This window comes from Cylas formicarius, unplaced genomic scaffold, assembly GCF_029955315.1.
Source record: "Cylas formicarius isolate icCylForm1 unplaced genomic scaffold, icCylForm1.1 PGA_scaffold_1__22_contigs__length_36826433, whole genome shotgun sequence".
NCBI lineage: Eukaryota > Metazoa > Arthropoda > Insecta > Coleoptera > Brentidae > Cylas > Cylas formicarius.
This window is the reverse complement of record NW_026844264.1, coordinates 29,650,496-29,672,600: the sequence shown is the minus strand read 5'-3', so window position 1 is coordinate 29,672,600 and position 22,105 is coordinate 29,650,496. Positions and strand designations below refer to the sequence as shown.

The 22,105-nt window shown below is 32.6% G+C and overlaps 3 protein-coding genes across 6 annotated transcripts in view; all 3 read right to left on the bottom strand.

The window, feature by feature from the left end:
* LOC132697378 (alpha-mannosidase 2) overlaps nt 1-9,504 on the bottom strand; it is a 42,159-nt gene extending 32,655 nt beyond the window's left edge. The window contains exon 1 of the mRNA XM_060662837.1: nt 9,314-9,504. The gene's annotated coding sequence lies outside the window, so the exon portion shown is untranslated. The remainder of the gene's footprint in view (nt 1-9,313) is intronic.
* A 3,200-nt stretch (nt 9,505-12,704) lies between these two features.
* Nucleotides 12,705-16,021, bottom strand: LOC132697004 (nucleolar protein dao-5-like). Its single transcript, XM_060662232.1, has 4 exons — nt 15,864-16,021; nt 15,014-15,280; nt 14,732-14,908; nt 12,705-13,499 (listed from the first exon to the last, which is right to left on the bottom strand). The coding sequence occupies exons 1-4, from the start codon at nt 15,918-15,920 to the stop codon at nt 13,293-13,295; spliced, it is 708 nt and encodes a 235-aa protein (XP_060518215.1). The 5' UTR covers nt 15,921-16,021; the 3' UTR covers nt 12,705-13,292.
* Nucleotides 16,022-16,381: 360 nt separating this feature from the next.
* LOC132696838 (probable cationic amino acid transporter) overlaps nt 16,382-22,105 on the bottom strand; it is a 64,381-nt gene continuing 58,657 nt past the window's right edge. For 2 of the 4 annotated variants that reach the window (XM_060661895.1, XM_060661896.1), the window contains one exon: nt 16,382-20,943. In XM_060661895.1, coding sequence (XP_060517878.1) covers nt 20,634-20,943 — 310 coding nt within the window. In that variant the 3' untranslated portion in view covers nt 16,382-20,633. The remainder of the gene's footprint in view (nt 20,944-22,105) is intronic. The other 2 variants (XR_009618087.1, XM_060661897.1) reach the window with 2 other exon arrangements.

Sequence of the window (22,105 nt, the reverse complement as noted above, 5' to 3'; positions counted from 1 at the left end):
ATGCCAGTGGTTCCTCCAAAAATAAAAATTATTAACTACTGAAAAAAGTCGACAGTTTAAATTGAGTATAATAAAATGTATTAGAAATGATTATTTTTTATCCCGCTCTGTTTCTTAGAATTTAAAGCATAGTGTGTGTTTATATAGAGAGTTGATCGACAACAATGTTTTTATGAAAAAAAGTTCATATAAAACCCTATAAAAAAAACGGTGCAGCAATTATTTCAAATTATAGAGCTATAGCATCCGTTTTTTCAAAAATCTTCGAAAAAGGACTGCATTTCAGACTTTCTAATTTTTTGGAAAGTCGAGACGTTTTTTCCGGCATGCAATTTGGTTTTCGAAAAAACCGATCTACGCAGGATGCCAGCCATTCTCTCTTTATATAAGCATATTCTTACCCAGTTAGAAGAAAGGAAGCAGACAGCATGTGTTTTTTTCGATCTACAAAGAGCATTTGACTTGGTCGATGTTGATATTTTAGTGGACAAGCTTTGTTCATATGGTATTAGAGGTAACGCCTTAAATTGGTTAAGGTCTTTTCTTGGGGGTCGTACGCAGTTGGTCAAATTGAGAGATACCTTAGGATTTGAATACGTCTCTGATTCCAGGTCAATGAATTGTGGTGTATCTCAGGGAAGTTTACTCGGTCCTTTATTGTTTATAGTGTTTATAAATGATGTATTTTCATCTTTCCCCCATACTTACTTTTCCCTTTTTGCGGATGATGCAGTTTCTACCCTTTCTGCAGCATCGTCTGAGCAACTTAGCATTGCAACCAAGACAACGGTTGAGCAAATGAAACATTATGCAGAAATTAACAAATTGATATTGAATAAAAGTAAAACTGAGATGATCGCCTTTTCAACACGGGATTTAAATAAGAGTTTATTAGTATGCTTTAATGAAAGCACAATTCAACAGAAAAGTGTTGTAAAATTCCACGGAGTTTATGTAGACTCGAGACTCTCCTGGTTCGAACAGGTTTACCACATTCTCAGAAAACTTTCTGTCTGTTTACTGCTTCGTCATATGGAGGCTCCGCCATCAGGTTTCTTTCCCCTTGTTAAAAATGTACTATTTTTCGTATGTCTATTCGTGTCTCAACTACGTTTGTTGGGGACGTTCCCCACGTGCAGAGCAAGTCTTTAGGATGCAGCAACGCATTTTACGGACTATACTGTTTAAGCCCTGGAATTTTTCATGTCGGAACCTATTTCCACAACACTCTTTATTGACATTTCCTAGTATGTACACACTAAATTGTGCCACGTATGTAAAAAGTAACTCTAATCTTTATATGCCCTCAAGAAACTCAGATATTCAGTACAATTTAAGACAGAATCTTAACATAAAAATACCTACACATCGACTGTCTCTTACAGCAAATAGTCCCTTTGTTTTGACTGTAAAAATTTATAATAAATTGCCTATCGAACTGAAGGAGAAAACTAGTCAAACAAAATTCAAATGCACTCTTAAAGACAAATTGCTACGCTTCGCCTATTACAATATTAAGGATTTTCTTTCTTGTGATATGTTTTAATACGTATTCGTTGTTTGTTATTGTTTATATATTTGTTATTTATCCATCAGTATTACTTATTATTATTATTATTAATTTACTAATTATACTAAGATAATTTTATACTTTTACATTATGCTGACAATATCCAACACTTGTAAAACAAGTCTTATGGAAATAAAGCTATCTTTATCTTTATCTTTAAACTGTATTGTATGTATTAATATTACACTACACTTTTTATCAAATTTGACACACATCTTTTACCTATCAAACAGTGCAATATATATTTTTATCAGTGATATCCGGATATAAACTAAACATCTTTTAAAGAAAAAATACGCCCGTGGTTACTCTTAAAATAAAAATTGAAGTAAATTTGATCCCATTAAACCACATTTCTGAAAAAAGTGGACTATTTATTTATTATTAGTTTCGTGAAAAAAGCATTTCCCCAAAAAATCTGGTCCACTCTGTATACATTGTGCAAACATAAATAGGCAGTAAACACGCAGAACCGTAAATGTACTGTTTTAAAACGTCTTCCAACAGCTTGAAAATATTTAAGGACAAACAATATCTTTACTGATTCATTGATATGATAATTACTTTTCTGGTTACTGTGAGATTTCAAATTTTTTTCATGGCAGTCTCCCAGAATTTAGTCGAGAAGAATATGACGCATGCGCGATGCGAATGGTTGCCCCAGTAACCGCCATGCAACTTGACTCTCCAGTGTCGGTTTACGTTTTATAAATGGTAAGAAATTTTTTTTGAAAATGTGGGATCTTTACTCTTTGATCGGTCCAGTCGTGATTTTCTATAATTTAATGTCATTATAATGGATGTTTCATATAATAAATTAAATTCTTTCGTACGTCCTTGGCAAGCCATTTTCGGCGTTGATGAATCGACAACAATATGCAAAACCCATAAATGACCCAAATCCGGGGGGTATAATACGACCAAAAATATAGTGCATTTATTGCTTCGACGTTTAAAGTATTTTGCAGTACCTTAACCGCAGGACCGTGGTAAAACCCATCCCAACAGATGTTTATTCTGTATTAAGTAGGTCTTGCCTGAGATGGACCGTAACGAATATCTGTAGAAACTTGAAATGTTTATTTGGACCGTTTTAAATTTGATTAAGCATTGATGCTGCAGGGTATTTTCGAATAAGTAGAAGCGTTTATTTTAACATTAGGTGATAGGTAACGTTATTAGGAATTTAATTTAAATTGCAATATGTTCGTGTATATTACGGAGGTATGTGACTGTGATCCTTCCAGTAAGTACGTATTTATGTACCTAATTCTCGAGCTTTAACCCTGCGATGATGTTTTCACTGGATAGTTTAAAGCATAAGGGCAAGTATCTGTACTCTATTTATCTCACAGGTAAGTTTGAAAATAATCATTTTTGTCTTGGGTGCCTGTCGATTAACAACATTCTTCTTCTTGAATTTTTATGTCTTTTACATAGTTCTTCGATTCGGAAAGAACTTAAGAAGACTATAGATTATATTCGTGGTAGATGAAAGTACGTCATAAGAATACAAATAAATATTTATTAGAATCTTACAGTTAAACAATTTTTGAAGGTTCCTGTGTTTTAACACTTTTAAATATGGAGACCTTGGAACAAAGCAGATGTTCCCCTGTTAGAAGAATACATAAAAAAGAACGCAGAATTTGAAGACGAAGTGGAGATGGTAGTGGAATCTAGTGACAATTTAGAAGATGAACTACCTCAGAAAATAAAAAAACGGATCCATTTGTCTTGCTTGCTTTGCTTGCTTAACAAATTGTTTGAATGTTTAAAATTTTATAAGAAATTCAGAAGAGAAAGTAGGAGCAGCAATAAAAACAAGTGACATGACCAAAGTTCCTAAGTCAACTGTAAGAAAATTATAGCAAATGGCATAGTCAACAGGAAAATGAGAGAAGATGCTGGTACTTCTCGAGTTTTTAGTTTAACCCTAAAAGAACTGCATAAAAAAGTACTGAAAGACTTAAATATTAGTGTACCAAAGAGTCGTTGCGTACCATTTTGAAGAAAAAGGATTTTCAGTTCCAAACAATTAATAACCGCAAATGCTAATGGAATCTCAGAATTGAACCAGATGACGACAGTAGCGACAGTGACGATTTTCTAAGAGACTGATACTTTATTATTATTATATTTAATATTTTGTACATTAATAATGATGATATTATGATATATTAATAATGATGATAATGTTACTTTGTACTAATTTTTTTATGTCCATGTTTCAAGAATTGCTGCGAATAAGGGTTTGCGGTTTTGAAGTAATAAACAGTAGACTGAGTTAATAGCGGGGTCGGTTGTAAAAGCACTATATTTCTGGTTCGAGTATACTTACCTGCACTTTAAAAAAACAATGAAAGTCTCTTAAGTATTACTTGGATCACTCTGTAGTCCCTTTATATACCTTGTAAAGTTTTATTATTCTACACCTTTATGAAATAGACTATAACATTCTAAATCACCTGCCGGTAAAAATAGTCGGGCTTTTGGAAGACATTCGTTTTTAATTATAAATAGTGAAAATTTGGGCTTGCCTGATTTTTATATTTTTTTCCAAAACAATAACAGTATTAAAATTATCCGGCTTGTTTCTAAGTCTCAAAAATAATTTTTGCGAAAAATTATTATTATTATATTATTTGAAAAGTAGTCGATTGTTTTATGCGAAAATGCAAATTTTTTCAAAGATCCAAGAACGACCCTCAGTATTTCTAGCAACAAGGTTACTTTTATTCAGCATGGTCATCTTAAACTTATCATAAAAGCGTTATAAGAATTAAGACGTCTTTCTTTTAAGATAATATATAGGTACCCATAATAAGTAATCTCGGGTGAGACATTTCTCGACAGATCATAATTTAACTTCATTATCCGAGCAACCCCCCCGAACGGTTCCACCGGAAACGGTTTTTAGAGGCAATAAGCTTGTACAATTGTTTAATTGTTAATTTAGCCCATCAAAAATAAATCTCCTAATTAGCGTTGTAAACTTCATTGTCCTTTGCAGCGGTTAACGATCCTTTTGACGACGAGAGACAGAACGGATGCACAAAAATGGCCAGTTAGCAAATAAAACGGGGCCGTTCAAATGCAGTCACAGACGACTGGGCTCAGTACCGCCGGTACCGCTTCCGGAAAAAAAATTCATGTCAACAGAAATTAATTTTTTTGATTGTAGCTATAACTAATTCGTGAGAATAAAAATAGTCACCAACCGGAATACGTAATAATCATCGAAAAAGAACGTTACTTAAATTAAAAAGAAAACATTAAAAATTATTGAATGGTTACTATGACAGCTTTAGTTAATTTTATTAATACTTAATTAAAAAAAGTTTCGGAAACCCACCAACCGATTTTAAATGTTTTTCATATTCTGATTCCAAAAATGGCACCAGATATTTTCTTCTTCTTTTCAATTGCAGATTAAGTGAGTTTTGAAAAATAAAGATATAAATTGTCCCTAAGCTAATCAATATTCCTATACTAGGTTTATCGGCCCTACTTAATCCACTGTTCTTAATTAAAATATTAATTTGAACTTAAGAGGCTTTCACTTGATGAAAATTCATTTAACAAAATAAATAAGTACTAAAATTTCAGATTTTTACAGATATTCACATGGCAAATGTTTCGACAACACCGTATCTTATCGTATGTAAAATATGAAAATTGTCGTCAAAAATGTGTTTTTCTGTGTATAGCATAATTAGAATCTAGACTATTGTTTTTAAACGCTCTTTTATGGATCTACCTGTTTGTCCAATATAAATTTATAACTGCAAAATTATTTTGAATGTAATGGACAATTACTTACATAGGAGAACCTAGTGCAAAAGTTTCAAAACATTTGTCAAAATGTGGTTTAAAAATAGCTTTCAGAACTAAGAAAACAATTAAAAAATTTTTAAAAAACAATAAAACTAAGTGTCCAAAAACTCAAGAATCAGGTGTCTACAGGTTGAAATGAGGATCACGTCCTAAATATTATATTAGACAAACAGGTAAGGACATTTTGCAAATGGTTTAGACGAGGCGATTACAGAACAATAAGCGACTAAGTCCCAGTTTGATGATGTTCGCAACCGTCAGTAAATGAAAATGATTTTGATGTCAAAATCCATTCTCAAATTAGTCTATAGGAAAAACAATTTTTCAAAACTAACCAAATTTGTTTCTGCATATCCCCTACCTCTATCCATTCTTATGTTGGAAATACTAGCTATACTAGGAATGTCGGCAAAGGTTAAAGTTACGATTACGTCGGGCTTCAAATATAATACCCATCATCTTGATAGATTAGAAAATCTTACTACGGCAATTTTAAACTAACTTTAAAACATCCCTCTAAATAAAGTCGGAATAAAAATATGAATAATTTACAATTAAATTTTTTTCCAATTTTTTCTTACTGATATTTATCCATTGCCCATAAGTAAAATAATTACAAGTTAAAATAATTACAATTAACTTTCTCTGTTTGTGTGAACAAAGGTGTTTCATTATTGTCTAGACCTGGGATCTACTAAAGCCAACATTACAACATTTGTAAAATTTCCTTATTTCGCTCGCATAGAAACGTTAAAATCCCATTTTGCACTTCCGGTCGCATTAAAATCGTATTTTTATACTGAAGAGACGGATTTTGCCCAAGCTTATGGACGTGACAGTTCCGACATGATGGAAAATTTAAATTAAACCGATATTTTGTGTGTTTTAGCGAATGTCACGTACAGGCTTCGGAATAAAAGAAAATTAATAACAAATAACAGGTCCCACGGGCACTCCGGGTTAACGCAGCTTTACCGATTCTCGAAAACATCCACCATTGGAAAGAATATTACTTTTTCGATATGGGACGGCGTGCAGCTTTATTTTGTTGGTTTCTGTTGTAAACGTGCATTAAATACAATTAATAAGATTTAGGATATCTGCTCAAAAGTAAAATCTAGTACTATGCTATAAATATTTTTTTCTACTCCCGTCTGTAAAATACCCAATTACGCACCGATCTAGCGTGCGGGAAGCGTCACTTTACCACGTCAGTTTCGTTTCCCACGAATTCGAGCGACTTCGGACATTTTCGAGATTTTACCGCACGGGTTTGGAAGCAATCGGATGTTTTCGGAGATATTTCCCACGCTTTGAATTTTGACGTTTGTCATTTCTGACATTCATGTCAGTGAATGTATTCGTGTTTTGCGTATGCAATGCGTTCGGTAAACTTTTTAACTCACTCGTTTATTAAAAACTTGCTCCGCTGCGCTCCGCTCGTGCCAAATAAACTAGTTAGTCAAATGCCGTTGCGGATTGCGGATTTTTTGGTACTGCAAAGATCGGAATTAAAGAGACTGAGAAATACAAATCTCCATTGGATATCCATGGAGAACTGTGGAACTATATGGATATCCGATAGAAATCTATATCTATCTCTTTGTAAAATAGGAAATAATCTAGAAAATGTAATTTTTATTTATTTAAATTTATAAAAAATGTATAAAAAAACTTTCAACGTCCGATTTTCCGCTCACCATCCCGACTTTGAGAGCCATAAGACTTTCTATCGCACTTTCTCTGTTTCAAAAAAGCCACGAATAGGGTTCAGTTTATTAGTGACGTCATCGGTTCCTGGGCAAAACTATTATTTATCTCTCTTAGACCCCATTGACTCGTTGGTCTCTAGCTTCTGCATACTGGCACTAGTTCTACATTGCTTACAGGCTGTAAGAAACAATGTATATATCTGAGAGAAACATATAATTTTCATGCGGGAAGCGATGGCGTCCCTTAAAAAATTTCTAATAATTCTGCTTATATCTAAAACTCAGTCAATATTTCACCTGGTGGCTTTTAAATTGAGCGTCTGTTGTTCTTACATTAATTCACAAAATTAGTCTTTGTGTTGTTGGCATAAAGATATTTGATCCCAACAAAATTGGACAGACTGCATGGCTTCCTTCCTTATAACTTATTTATAACAATAAAAAGGTGCATGTGGGAATATTGCGATCATTAATGCGCAACAAAGTTTTGCCAATTAGTCGTTAAAACATCGTCAAGATCACCTAAGTGGCGTAAAGTCTTGGGCTATTTTTGAGTAATTGCTATCCGATTTTAATTAAAACGAAAATGCTAAATTTATACCTTACGAAACACACTAAAATCGTTGACAACTTTCTTGTGCCTTGAAATAGGTTCACGTATTTAATTAACTGTCGTTTAATTGAAAAATGCCAATTAAAAGAAAATTATGTTATATAATATAGCTACTAAATATTACTTAGGCCCTGCTATGCTGATAATACGCGACGCGACAATGAAAAAAGAACTTTCAACCAATAACACATGTCATTTCATCCCAACTAACAAGACCTAGCAGCTTTCAACAGCCAATATGGCCGCTGACAGTTCGTCAATTTGTCAAGTTTCAGCTTATGTCGATGTAGATGCTGTGCTTTAACGGCAAATTTCGTTAAATGTTCTGAAAAAATGAGTTTAGTGCGTGTTTAAAAAGAAAATGGCGCAAAACACAGGTTAGTGTGTGAAATCTATAGGCATGCGCGGAAAATTATTCTCTTTTCTACGAAAATAGCATTGGCACCAAATGCGCATCAATTTATCAAGATATTTTTTGGTACAGGTTATTTCATTAATAGTTTTCAGCGCAATCGTAAATTAGCATACGAATTTACATTTTACAATTCTAGTTTTTCGTAATTGTTCAATCTCAAGCTAGAAAAGGCTCTACCTGACAAATTTAATTTATACTATACAAACAACGTATGTTTTTACAATTTTTAGTTAACAATTTACAAAAAAAAAGTTGATTGGTGTAGTAGCTATTTGGTACCAATTAAATATTTGGTAGTCAGGTAGAACGTTGACCTTATCATATCTGTGGCACTAGATTTAAGTTCAGTCATTTTAATGAACTATATATTCTAATGGTATTTTTAACATATTCAATATTTAACTTCACTTACACAAAATATATCATGCGGAATATCAATCAATACTTTAAAGATAACTCAAAATGCGAGATGAGTCTGAAAAATGAAGCTACAGTTTGCAAAAGAAAACAAGTTAATTAAACAAAAATTCCATTAAATGGAAGGAAAATATTAGGTTTTTGTAGAAGTAAGCCCAATTTTATATTAAAGTAATAACCATAAACCATAAGAATAAGCAATATATTTCTATCGAACTTTTATGTAAAAGCAATCATGAAAGTAATATTCATATTAAAAATCCAAGATCAACTTTGCCAAGATTTTTGGGGGACCTTTCTCACCGACAAACAATTGTTTTAGCCAAATAAGTACTCCAATTTTTCTAAAAATACCGTGTGCAGTATTGAAATACTTTTGTTAAGCAAAAAGGAGAGAGAATACCCATGTTTAAATTTTCCTATAGTATCTCTTTTATTTATTTCTCAAAACTGTATCTCGATAATAAATATTTCAAATACGAAAGATGACATTAATCGACCAATCATAGCCTAGGTGTATTCAGGTAAGATTTTGTCGAGAAATAACCCAAAAATTTTCCAAACATTATAAAGCAGGATCAAAATAAAATATGACCCAATAAATTTCAATTTAGCTAGAAAAAAGGAATGCGTAATAGCAAATGACATAATATTCTTAAAATGATAATATTTCACAAGGGAAGTACCCAATTGAAAAAAAAAACTAAATCAAATCAACTGGATTTGGTATTAATTCAATTTTTGCTTACCTTCTCAAGAATACGCGGCACAAATCATACCTTTCCCACACTAACAATATTAATTTTTCAGTTAGACGTTAAATCTAATTTATTTTAGCCGCGATTATTTAAACTTATCAGCTTAAAGTACCAATACCCCCGACTATAAACGTCACGATAGCTCTATACCGTACGCCATCTCGATAGAAACTGTTTCAAATGTTTTCTTTCATGTTTTGTTTGTTGCCGTTGGTGGGACTGGTTTCAAGAAATTTTTTACGGGTTTCACCAATCAATAAACTCTGAGTGGAATGTCGGAATAAATTGAGCTTTTGATCTTTTTTTCTCCAGATGAATGCTACCGGAGGATAAGGATAAGTTAACTTTTTTATAAACGGATAAATCATTTTAAATTATATTATTAGTATTATGTATTTTTAATTGAGAAATTTCGCCCCAACCGTCTGATGTAGGCAACCAACTGTTCGTGACAATTATTTAGGAGTAGATGGCGCCTTTTTCAGTTTAGAACTATGTATATTAGACAAGCTGCAGTTTATCTTTGCAGTGCATGTTGGTTAGAACAAAATGTCGAAATGTAGGGATTTGGAGAATTTCCTGTTTAGAAATCTTTTAGGTATATATGTAATGCTTGGGTAAGCATTATCTATTTGAAAAACTATTTGGTTAGCGATGCACCTATGTGCAGTAAAAATAATGATTTCTTACATTTTTATTTTCATAGCGTCGTCGGAAAAAAATAAATTGAATCCATTAAACAGGTAACAATTAAAGGGACATTCTAAGGTCTAATGATTTTTTTATTTTTCACATTGATGTAACCGTACAGTGTAGATTATTACCTAAATATAAAATAAGACGTTATTTTTCAATTCTGTGTCAAAAAAATATACCTATTACTACAAGTCTATAAAATACGAACACAAGACTACAATCGAGATATTTTCAAAAACGTTTGAAAGTGCAGCCAAAACTGAAAAGAACGAAAAACGGTTTATGTCGGCAAAAAAAAGGAAACAAAAACAGCAACTGAGAGACTTAAATAAAGAGTCTAATTTTTTACAAAATCTACAAGTCTGAAGAGCAGTGTTACTTTTCTGTAGTGACACGTTCTGAACTCGGCAATATCAAATATCAGCATATCAGCAAGTTTTAAGAAGAACCAGTGCCATCCATGTAGGAAGTGTTTAGTAATACTATATACATAGATCACTACCATTAATATACTATATACATCATACTGACAAGGTTCTTAAAAAAAAATACCAAATTTGTTTTATCATATCTGAAGTGATTTTGTAACAAATTTTTTTGTAAGGCAATTAAACCTTTGGTTAACCTTATTACCTCTAAGCCTTTATGAGAAACCTAGCCCTTTTCCTTTTGGGAGATTCAAATGTAGTTTTATATTAACAACTTGTAAAACCAATATGTTTTTAAAAAAATTGGGTCAAAAAGTCCCATAATTTTTAAAAATTAGTTAAATGTTTGTTTAGGATACACCAGAGATAATATCAGGTTTGATATATTAGCCATGAAAAATGCCACAATATAACAAATTAAAAAAAAACCATCTGAAAAAAAAAACGATTAAGCAGATTTACAAATAGAAGCAAATCAAACATTGTTTTCAGAAAAATGACTCCGTAAGATTTATTGCATTATATGCAATTTTAATATTACTTGCATAATTTGTAGCACTTTCTTTGCTTGTAATATTTGTCATTGGCATTGAATAAAATGATTTAATTAAGTCATGGGAGTTTTTTTTTACGATGAATTACGATTTCGTTTTTGAATTTTGTGTGAAGATTACTTTTCGAGAGGCACCGCTAGCCACGTTTTTCAGAGCGCAACTAGTACGACTGCTATTGATCTTTTTACATATTTTAAATTAAATTGTCTCGAAATAAAAACAATTTAATGAAATTCTTGTATCTGTTACTGAGATGCTAACGGCGCGTCTTGAATTTGTTTATTATTTTTGAAAAATTAGCCGATACTTAATAACTTAGTTGCCAGCAACCAAATGAATGTATGCCAGGAAAATCCTTTAAATGAACCAATTTGTCCCTGCGATTGATTTTTTTTTGCATATTTTAAATTAAATTGTCTCGAAATGAGAACAAAACACCTTTAAAATTAAACACCTGATACATTGCCCAAAGCAGACCAGACAAGCAATAATTTGAAGTCAAGATCGTTCTTTTGGAGATATGGTGACCAAAACTCAACTCTCAAAAAACTCTGTATTTTTTCATTGTTTAACTTCCAATTAAAGCTATCTGTTAATGAGATTCTAATGGCGCATCTTGAATTTGTTTATTATTTTTGAAAAATTTGCCAATAGTTAATAACTTAGTTGCCAGCAACCAAATGAATGTATGCCAGGAAAATCCTTTAAATTAACCAATTAATATTAATTTGAATCGTATGGATTATTGTAAAAATCGTACAGGAAGATCAATTAACAAGAACTTAAACCTCACCTTGTGACTTTAATAATCCAAAAATTTAACAAATCGTTGGGAGTAAAAGATGAAAACTGGCATTATTATTAGAGCGTAACATGTCAATATCTAATAAAACAAAAGAAAATGGAACAAATATTGCAGTCGGTTGCCATTAAAAGGAGACGTGCATCAAAAAATAATTAAAAAAAAATTAATCTATATGTCACGGGAGTTTAGCAGCACGGCGAAGGAAATTATGAAAAGTTAGTTTTTTCACCTCAGTAATGGACATGTCAAAAATGTATTTCTATACATAGTTGGCGAATGAACATTTATTCCACAGCCATTTACCAATAATGTATGAAAACTCGTTTATTATTAACTTGAAACCAAAAAAAAACATGGACAATGTTGATTCTTTTTACATTACTTTTCACTAGAAGCGCAAGTTTGCCTGGTTAATTTTGGTTACTAAAGAAAAAAATGATAAAATCATTTTGGTTAGTTTTGTCTAACCTGAAATGTTTTGTAGACATTTACACAAACTTAAAGACTGAATTCTCTCAGGTCCTATACTATTGCTTTTTTAATGCTCATAAATATAACTTAAAGACTGAATTCTCTCAGGTCCTATACTATTGCTTTTTTAATGCTCATAAATATTAAAACAGTAAGTTAATTGAGGACTGGCTCTTGTGACGCATATTGAGTAATTTTTTTTGCACTAAAACGTTCATTTTTGGTGCACACCACCTTAAAGAGAAACAAGCACAAATATACAAAAGGACGATTTACACTAATGATTAACAACGGCAACGACTCCCGCTCACATTTGCACCATTCCCAATATTGGTGTGATTTCGGGTCAGGACGAAACTAGTGGTCTTCTCAAAAGTCTGAGAAGGGTTCACTTAAGGGACCGAGCAAAATAAAATTCTGAAAGCGTCATAGCAAGTCTTTATTTGCAATATTGTGATATCCAGTTGAAACTGATCCATTTTTAAAATTTAAATAACATAACCAAGGCAAACCAAAATGGGGAGTCCTACCTCGCTTAAATTTAATATTTATGATTACACATGCTTAGGAATTACTAAACTTACTACATTTTAACTAAGTTTTTACAGTGACTAAGTTTAAACTCGGGTTCGCGCTGTAGGCGTGGTACCGAACGATCTCGTTTCATTACGGCACAGACAGAAATTTCCGACCGCAAACAAAACCCGAAAACAAATGAACACGTCGATACCTAACCTACCCACCCCGTCTTCCTAAAACTGTCGTCGACCCGCAATCACACCCACGGAAATTTGCACAAAACATTAAAAAAAAAAAACCTTACTATTGAGTTTTCCAGTTTTTGTTTTTAATTCTTGAGAAAAAAATACAAACCAAGTTTTTCATTTTTTGTATCTCTTTTTAATTAGATTAATGTCATTTAACCTACATCATTATTATTAGAAAAGTTGTTTTCTTGTGGCGAGTACCCGCACTTCTGTCCGGCTACTCTCCGTGCTAAATCGTACACCGTCCTCTTACTCTGTTGGCTTGTCGCCAATCTCCGTCGCAGGATCGCTGCTACTCTCGGCTTTGTTCACCTCTTCCGGCGTTACGGCCGCCGCCGAATCCGCGGGTGTCTCCTCTGAGCTATTGTTTGTGCTCGATTCTTCTTTCTTTTCGTCTTCCGAAGCGGCGTCCGCGCTACTGTCTTCTTTTGCACCGTTCTCGGTGGCTTCGGGTTCCTGAAACGAACGACAAGCTTCAAAAACATTGCCACTATTCATGCGAGACTGAAAATTTGTTTTCAACACCATTATCAAAATGTAAGTACCAAGACCTCTATTTTTTGCCCAATTAAGACGGATCCTGCTTTATGTGGGATTATACAATAACCAACAGCCATAAAATGCCAATTTCAATCAACATCTTTTTTATATACCATTAGAAGATAATATAGACGACCGTAAACCGTCAAGCGCCACACAGATACACATAGGTTAAAACTTGTCAAATGTACTAAATAAAAATTAGAGGAAGCTCCGCAAGTTAAAGCTAAAATCTGTGCTCTGTGTAGAGTTCAGATTTTTTGTTAATTATTGCACAATGGATTCCTGCCTGTTTGATACAAGAATAGCTGGAGCTTTTTTTTTAAAATTTTTTCCTATTCCGTGAAGCGTAAGAAAACAAGCGGCATGAATGAAATTTCCATAATTTTACTTCAGGTTGTGTATGGTGCACTTGAGGGAACTTAACCTAGATGGAAAATGATCAGAATGATTTGTGTAAATAAATATTCAATTAACAACAAAAGGGGTTTACATGGATTATTAAATTTTAAACCAAATAAGTCTTTTATTGAAATTTGCATTTCAGATAAATAATTGGTGTAATTTTAACAAACCAAGTAATCACAGTATTAAACTGACAGCCATGCCAGCACAGCCAGCACATATTAACAAGAAATTACTAAGAAATTACAAAAAGTATTTTTGTTGAAACAACACTGAACAGGCAACTACTTATTAGCTGTGCAAGAAACCAAACCTTTGAGTAATGTATTTTTTTACATTTATTTAAATAAAATGCAAAATTAAGATAAAGTCATCACTGAAATTCTAATAACACAAAATCCGTCATAAAACATTTAGCCATTCCTAAAATATTCATGTCTCACAACTCCAAGATCCACACCTTGCACCTATGCAAGAAAAAATAATTCCTTGAACAGAGTTAATCATCGTACCTTCTGGTTTTTTAACAAAACTCCTCAAAATTTTCCCGGTTGATAATTAAGGTAAACTTCTTATTAAAAAAAAAAACAGTAATTGCATACTTAAAAAAAGAAATAAAAAATGTAATTCCAAAGAAAAGTGTAAAATTAATCATAGTGTCAGTTATAGCCTCTGAGTTCATTACACAGACATTGCTCATATATAGTTAAGTACCATGTTATAGCAATTAAAATATGACTTACTTTGGAAGATTCAGCTGCATTATTATTTGCTGCAGTTTCATCTTTTTCGTCATGTGAATTTGTTTCCATGGGTTCTATTTCAGATTTTTTTGATTCTGAAGATTCTGCCGAAGAGTCATTGCTCTTGGGGGCTTCCTTTTCATTCTTTTCTTCAGATTCAGCAGCAACTACAGTATCCTAAAAGATTTTTAAAATATGTTTTACAGATTCACTATGTGCTTATTTCACACATTATTTTGTAATAAGTAAATGAAAACTAATATCAATTTTGCAACTTCTTACTTTATTTTCATTTTGTAATTCTTCATCTTCTTCAGGAGCTGCTTTTTTAGGGCGCCTCCCTCTACCTCGTCCAGTAGATCGACCAGTGCTGCTCTTGCGTTCCTTTTTGGCAGGGGGCGGCGGAGTGGCTGTTACCCCTTTTGCAGCTGACCTTGTCATTCGCCTACCCTCTACTGGAGGAGTTAACGCTTCACTTTCTTCGCGCGTTTTGTCTATAGTAGACGTTCTTGGTGACTTAGACTTTCTTCCCTTGGGCGTTTTTTCATTCTACAATTAAGTAAATAATTATTTAAGTTACATAGTCAAAAATTGCTGCGGATAAAAGAAATACAAATAATTAGAATAGAAAAGACAAATTTTCCAAAAAATTGTTTAAAACAAATAACATAGGTAACCACTTAAAGTTTCCCTCCAAAATGTAAACATTCGTTCAAAGACGTGACTTCCACCTCGCCGGCACTTGAATGACTGCAAGACAACGCTAAACGTATGTGCTTTACTTGGACCACAAGCCACGGCGTACGTATCAAAATTTTCCGTTTTCTCGAGATTTTCATCGATCACGATTTCAAACAATAAATTGTATTTAACCGGGTAAAACTGTTGAGTATTTTAAGCCTCTTTAATATTAACCAAATAACGTAAAAAATATAAAAATACAGATTTCAAGAATCCTCTCCCAAAGTAGCTTAGAATGTAACGAACATCATTGAAAACCCGATTGAATGGCAAAATTTGCACGCAGGTCCTCAATTCTCCGTCACCGTCTAACAACACTTCATTGGTAAGTGCACATTGCTTGAGTTGTTAAAATTAAATCGGGAATTTAACAAAAACTTAAGATATTTACCGAACTGTTTTCTTCTGCTACAGTATTGTTGGTGTTGGCGGAATCCACTTCGGACATTTTTCACAATATATTTGACGACTTATCAACACAAATTGTACACGAACCACACTCGAACCGTCCCGGTCGTTGTTTATACGGAGAAATGGCGGCGAGCGTGGGTCACGTGACGTTCCAGCGTTCGACAGGTAACGTACCGCCAAATTCGAAATGAACGGTTTGGTTGCGATCCGAGGAGGCTGTTCGATAAAAGAGAAACTTCTATAGGAGATCAAAATGGACACTTTTCAAAATTTCCAATCGATTTTTGATTTTTATTTGCCTTAAGAGTATTTTTTTTATTTAATGTACTGACAATAAAAATTCTTTCTAACACGATGCTGGTCACATATTGAAAAACCCGGATTCTGCTTAACGTGCTTCTCAAATTATTGCTATAGTTTCCATTATTTTTCTGTAAAAATTATCTTGAAATGGATCAAAGGGATGCAATTTTACAAAATAATACATCAATATTAGAAGGTTTACAGGGATTTTTATTGGATTTCTTCCATGCATATATATTTCTGGTTGCCTACTTTCGGAAACATTTTTGGACAGAACCGTAACGAACCATTTTATCTAAGCCCCAGGCAAACAAATCTTACGTAGTTGACGAGAAATAAAATATTTCGATTTTTCCCAACTTTATTTCCAATGAATAATGATATTTATTAACATTTTGAGTTATCTAAAACTTATCTAGTGTAATATCATCGGAAGAAGTAACACCAAGAAATATATACCTATATCACTATAAGTCAATTATTATACAAGTTATTTTAAGGAAAAACAAACCATAATCAGATTAATAAAATATGTAGAGACTAAACGCATTTGTTTTCGTTGCACACGCTACTTGTTGAATTAGAAAGTGCTTCTAAACTGTCTACACATACACTTATTTTTCAAAAACCACAAAGCGCATTTTTTTTTCAAAAAAGAGCTACTGTCGATATAACTTTTGCAGATAAAATTTTAATTTATATAATTAATTTCGGTTAAATTTGAAAAAAATTACGCTATGACATATCTTAGCTGGTGTATAATACAAACATGATACAATGCCGACAGAGACGCAGTTTACACAACAAATTTATTCTACGGATTATAAAGAGCAAGATACAATTTTGTCGAGAATTTTCACATTGGTACTGAGTCCTAACTACTAATACATTTATATATAGTATCATTTAAAAATATAACAATTTAAGGTTCTTCCTGTTTCAAAGTTTTATAGGCAACTAAGCGATCCAAAAGTAAAACTGTTTAAATGTTGCATATCTTTAGTTGTAAAATATAAGATACTATAGACATAATGTTATAGAAAGAAGTAGAAATGTGCCGCTCTATGTTTAGTCAATTAGTCAATTTATATACTGGTGAAAACGCTTAGTTTCTTGTATCTTTGAATTTAGAAAAATGATAATCGGAGCCCCATTTCTCTGAGAATTCGAATACATTAACGTTTTTATTTAGATTGATTCAAATCCCACTTGATATTTGCATTTGTTACTTTTGGATACACTTGCTGTTATCATAAACCAAATACTTCTAGAGATACAGGCACTGATGACGTTTAAATTAAGTGAATATACGATCAAACATTTGATAAACTCGTATGTATGTATAACTCTGAGTTCTCGTGTATTTACAAAAAGGCGTGTCGTCGATTTCTATACAATTATAAAAATAGAAAGAAAATTTCCGTTTAACTAAAAATCCGTTTATTACTATTTTTTTACCTTTCAACGTCTACTGGATTTTCCCAAGATCTTCACATCGCGCTTTCAGAGAGTCTTTATAAATAGTATTTAGTTAAGTTTTCCTATTGAGATCTCGTGTTTTTCTACTAGAACAATTTAAATATTGTGTTTATTATGTTTGATAAAATCACAAGCCGTACAGCATCAGCATCAAGATCCGCCTCCCACAGAACATTTTGCTAGGTATAATATGGTTTTGAATGATACCTATTCAATCTGTAACCGTTTACCAGAAGCATCTATATGTCAAAACGATCTAAGATATCAAAAAACCATTGTTGTGCAATTTTGCTGTAATATTTAATCTGTCAGTCAAATTATAAAATTAATTTTTGTGCCGAAGACCGGAACCGTCACATGGTGTAATATGTATAGGCTTTATGTGGTTATACGCAGGACATAACACTTTAACAAGTAATAGATTTTAGGAAGTTTTGTGTAAATACTCGGAGACTTCATGATTTCAAAAGGTCCCAAATTTTAACAGGTGGAATTATTGTATTAATCACTTGTCATTTTGGTCTATACCTTATTGCTGAGTATACTGTTTACAGTATGTAGGTAGACATTATTCGGCCACGATAACGTAAATATATATAGTGTAACAACAGTCAAACTCAATTTGTTGGTGAGTTCTAACAGTGGTATTGCTTGAAGGTGATAGACAAGGATTCAGTAAAAATGCCAGTATTGTTGCGGTGTATTTCCAAAAGGTTCGTAGCTGAAAACTTAACGCTTGGCTGTGCCCGACTCCGTAGTCTTTGTAGTCTAGTATATAAGCCTTAGAATTACAATTAGTGTGCACTTGATAACGGGTACTGAAACATCAACTCTAAACTTTGTGTAAACAAAAATTAAGGGCAATGTTCGACAATCTTCTAGTATTTCTAACAGTTGGAGGGGATATTTTTAAAATTTGATTATAAACATGGCAGGTGCTGTAATTTGTGGAACAAGCGTCCGCCGGCCTTTTTTATCATTTGTACTTTTTAATAGTCAACTAAGTTTAAAGAATATTTCCCAGCAATAATTTTAGAAGACCCTTACGGATTGCACTTTTTAAAATTGGGAACCTTTTCAAAACCTCACAAAAGACCCTTAAAATACCTTGCACCACGTCAGTGTCGAATATTCATTAATACGTACTACATAACTACTACACAACCAAAACACCCATAGCTTCATGTAACGTAATACAACCTTACCTTACCTTATTTATAGAAAGACTGAAAATTGAATGTAACATCTCGTATTTCTCAAAGCACTAATTGTTCTAAATTTGAATATATGCGCAAAGTATATTAAAAAGATCAAAACCGTCTGTGCAATATATGGGTAGATTGAGATAAATCATCATAGGTTATCTCGTTAGTTTCTATTCTTAACATACTTTTGAATGAAAACATGAAAATTAGGCCTGACATCTGATAAATATTTTATTATTTGTTTTCATTGACAGTTGAGTTCCAACCAAGAGATGTTATGTGCATTTTGGGATCTACCCTGTAAAAGTTATTGGTATATTTTTTATTTCAACACTATTTCTAAAATTTATACGTACAACTAAAGCTAAAACTACTGAGACCCATTCTTTTAAATTAGTATCACAATATTTTTAAAATTCTTACGCAGGATGATCGCAATTACTTTTTTTTTGCTTTTTCTCTTCGTGAACGCCCTACGTAAGCGCCTCATCTAAAACATGTGGCCAGGGTGTAACAAACACAAAAATCGAGCATGAATTTTGAAAATATGCTTCTTCAATCTCACACTTACCAACTTTGGTATAATATAGGCATCGAAATTGAAATACTGCTTTAAAAACGTGCGGGGACTATCAAATACAAATATCGAGTACAAATAAAGCTTAAAAAAATGCTAACTTCAATTTTTGAGGCGACTCTATGCCAGGAGCCCTGCAATATTATTGTTAAGGCAAATCATTTAAAATATTTTGCTTGTGATATGTTATTAGTTTTGTCGCAATACTTTTATACAGTCCTGCAATGATTACATATTCCCTTAACAAATAGATATTTTAGGCGATTTAGAATTTTGTTTCACTCAATTACTTATTATAAATGTCGAAATTTTGGCACTTTCTATCATTTTAAGGAAACCCAGGTCAAACTCAAACTTTACTGTCTACGCAAAAATATGTAAGAATCACTAGAACGGCTAACATTAGCGTGGTCCGTAATTGTATTTTATCACAAATTTGGGTTTAGATTTTCAGTAATTTTTAAGATACTATTTTTTTTTTATTTTAATAGGAGAAACGCGTATCCGCAAGTATGTGGATTATTTTAGTCCAATCTTTTTTTTTTCTCTATTTTCAAATATATATGATAATTAGGATCAAATTTTTTTCATCAAAAATCAGTGTTTGTGGAATTACACTTTATTTGATTTCTCCTTAGTGAAGCACTTTTTTTTATATATTAACGTTGCTTTTAAGCATCAATATCTATATGGCCACAAAGTGTGTGCACTACTATTATTGGGTTGGATCATTCACAATTACGGATCACCCTGTACCTTATCTTACAATTCTATAATAAATGTTGCAGTGTTATATGTCTTCTAAAATTAGATACCCTATCTAAGTAGTAATTTCAATAAATTTTTTCATACACAGCTCGATTTAACCAATCTGTGCCGGAATATATTTTCTAAAATAATCTCACTTTCTCTGTACGCTCATTACTATAATTATTAAATCATGTCTGTTATTTTGAGACGCATGAGGGAAGTTTTTCAAACCTATTTTACGGAAATATGGCGATTTATTGAAAAAAAAGAGACTTGGAAGGTTATCAACACTATACAGGGAACAGTTAAATAATGTGCGTAACATCGGATAAATTGTCGTCCCTTTTACGGGTACCACACCTCCAAAACCGCAAACCGTTTCAAACTTTATTATCTAAAATTATTCAACAACAAAACGTGGGGACATCTTCAGCGACTAGTCGTCCCAATTAGCGAACGCCAATGGGTCGCTAACGAACATACTTCCTCCCGCCGCAGGAGCGACCGTACCTCTTTTCGTCACTTCAGCTGTAGTCTTCTCGCCGACGCCACTGTTAAAAGGGTTCGTGGATTTGGCAATGTTGCTTATCACGGACCTCGTGTTATTGGTTTCTACGTTGTATTGTTGTTCCACTTGGTACTGCTGTTGGCCCCAAGAGTTGGCTTGGGGTTGAGGGGGCAAGGCCCAGGAAGGTTGGTGATCCCAGGTGGTGTTCGGATTCCAATCGTAAGTCGGTTGATCCTGACTGTCGGAAAATAATTAACCGATGAAGTTATATTCAAAGAAGACCAAACAAATTACAATTGAATCAAAATTGTGGTCTAAATGATAGCTGATAACTATTACATATGTCCAAACCAACGCTGTATCAAACAGCTTGAGACTTTCGAAATATTTCAGATTATTCCATTCAGAATTCATTACCTACAAGCACTTCAAAGCGTTTAATTCATACAATTACTAACTATTACATTTTCTACAGGGTACTTTTCGCTAATTTCTAGGATAAATAGAATATTATGGACAATTTCAAAAAAGTTTCTATTACACTCAGTTTTGGTAACGTCCGTAGAAGTATGGGTAAACTTGGAACAATAAAATAATTTTCGATCCCTATTGCAAATCCGATGCCAATAAATAGACTTTGTAGTCATTTTTGACCATTTACCATCTGATATACTTACTTAACCAGTGTAATTCAAACACACAGTAGCGCGTTTATAAATATATTTGTTTAGATTACCGCATCAGTATTTGTCATTAAGCTGTAGTCTTCACGTTATTATAAGATTAGTAACAAAATTGTGTATGACGGAGAATACTATGATTTTTTATTATTTAATTAATTTTTTTGAATAATTGCTAATAAAAAATAAGGGTACTTAGTACTATATAAACAACAAAATAAAGTTCTTTCCTGGTTACGAATATCCTACCGGACCCTTTGGGTAAACTGACCCAAACTTATACCCTATAGAGGGAAAGAACTTTACAATGAAATTCCAGTTAGTTTCGTCACTCTATAATCCTTTGCATACTTACTATACATACATTCTATTATTCTATATACTTTTGAAATAGGTTTTAGAACATAACGTTAGTTTAAGTTAATTAAGTAAAATTACTGAAGATAATTCATTAATGCAGTCACCATTACTTGCTGCTAATAACTGCAAAACTTTTGTGACTTTTTTTATGGCAAACTGATTAAAAACTAAGCAAAACTGACGCCATTTTTTAATATTCTATTTACTCCAGAAATGATTGGAAAGTTTTTTCATCACAAAAAAATAGAACCCCACTTGGTAGTGTTTTCAAATGACACAAATTAAAAGTTTATAACGTTTTTTGAAACACGCAGTATATATCGGCCATATGGTGGATTTGGATATAATTTGTAGTGATTT

Bases quoted from the DNA above. Each gene is read 5' to 3' on its own strand.
- LOC132697004 (XM_060662232.1), bottom strand. From the start codon at position 15,920: ATGTCCGAAGTGGATTCCGCCAACACCAACAATACTGTAGCAGAAGAA. The intron at 15,281-15,863 runs GTAAATATCTTA...ACTTAATTGTAG, and splicing joins TAGCAGAAGAAAACAGTTCG to AATGAAAAAACGCCCAAGGG. The intron at 13,500-14,731 runs GTAAGTCATATT...CGTTCGTTTCAG, and splicing joins ATGCAGCTGAATCTTCCAAA to GAACCCGAAGCCACCGAGAA.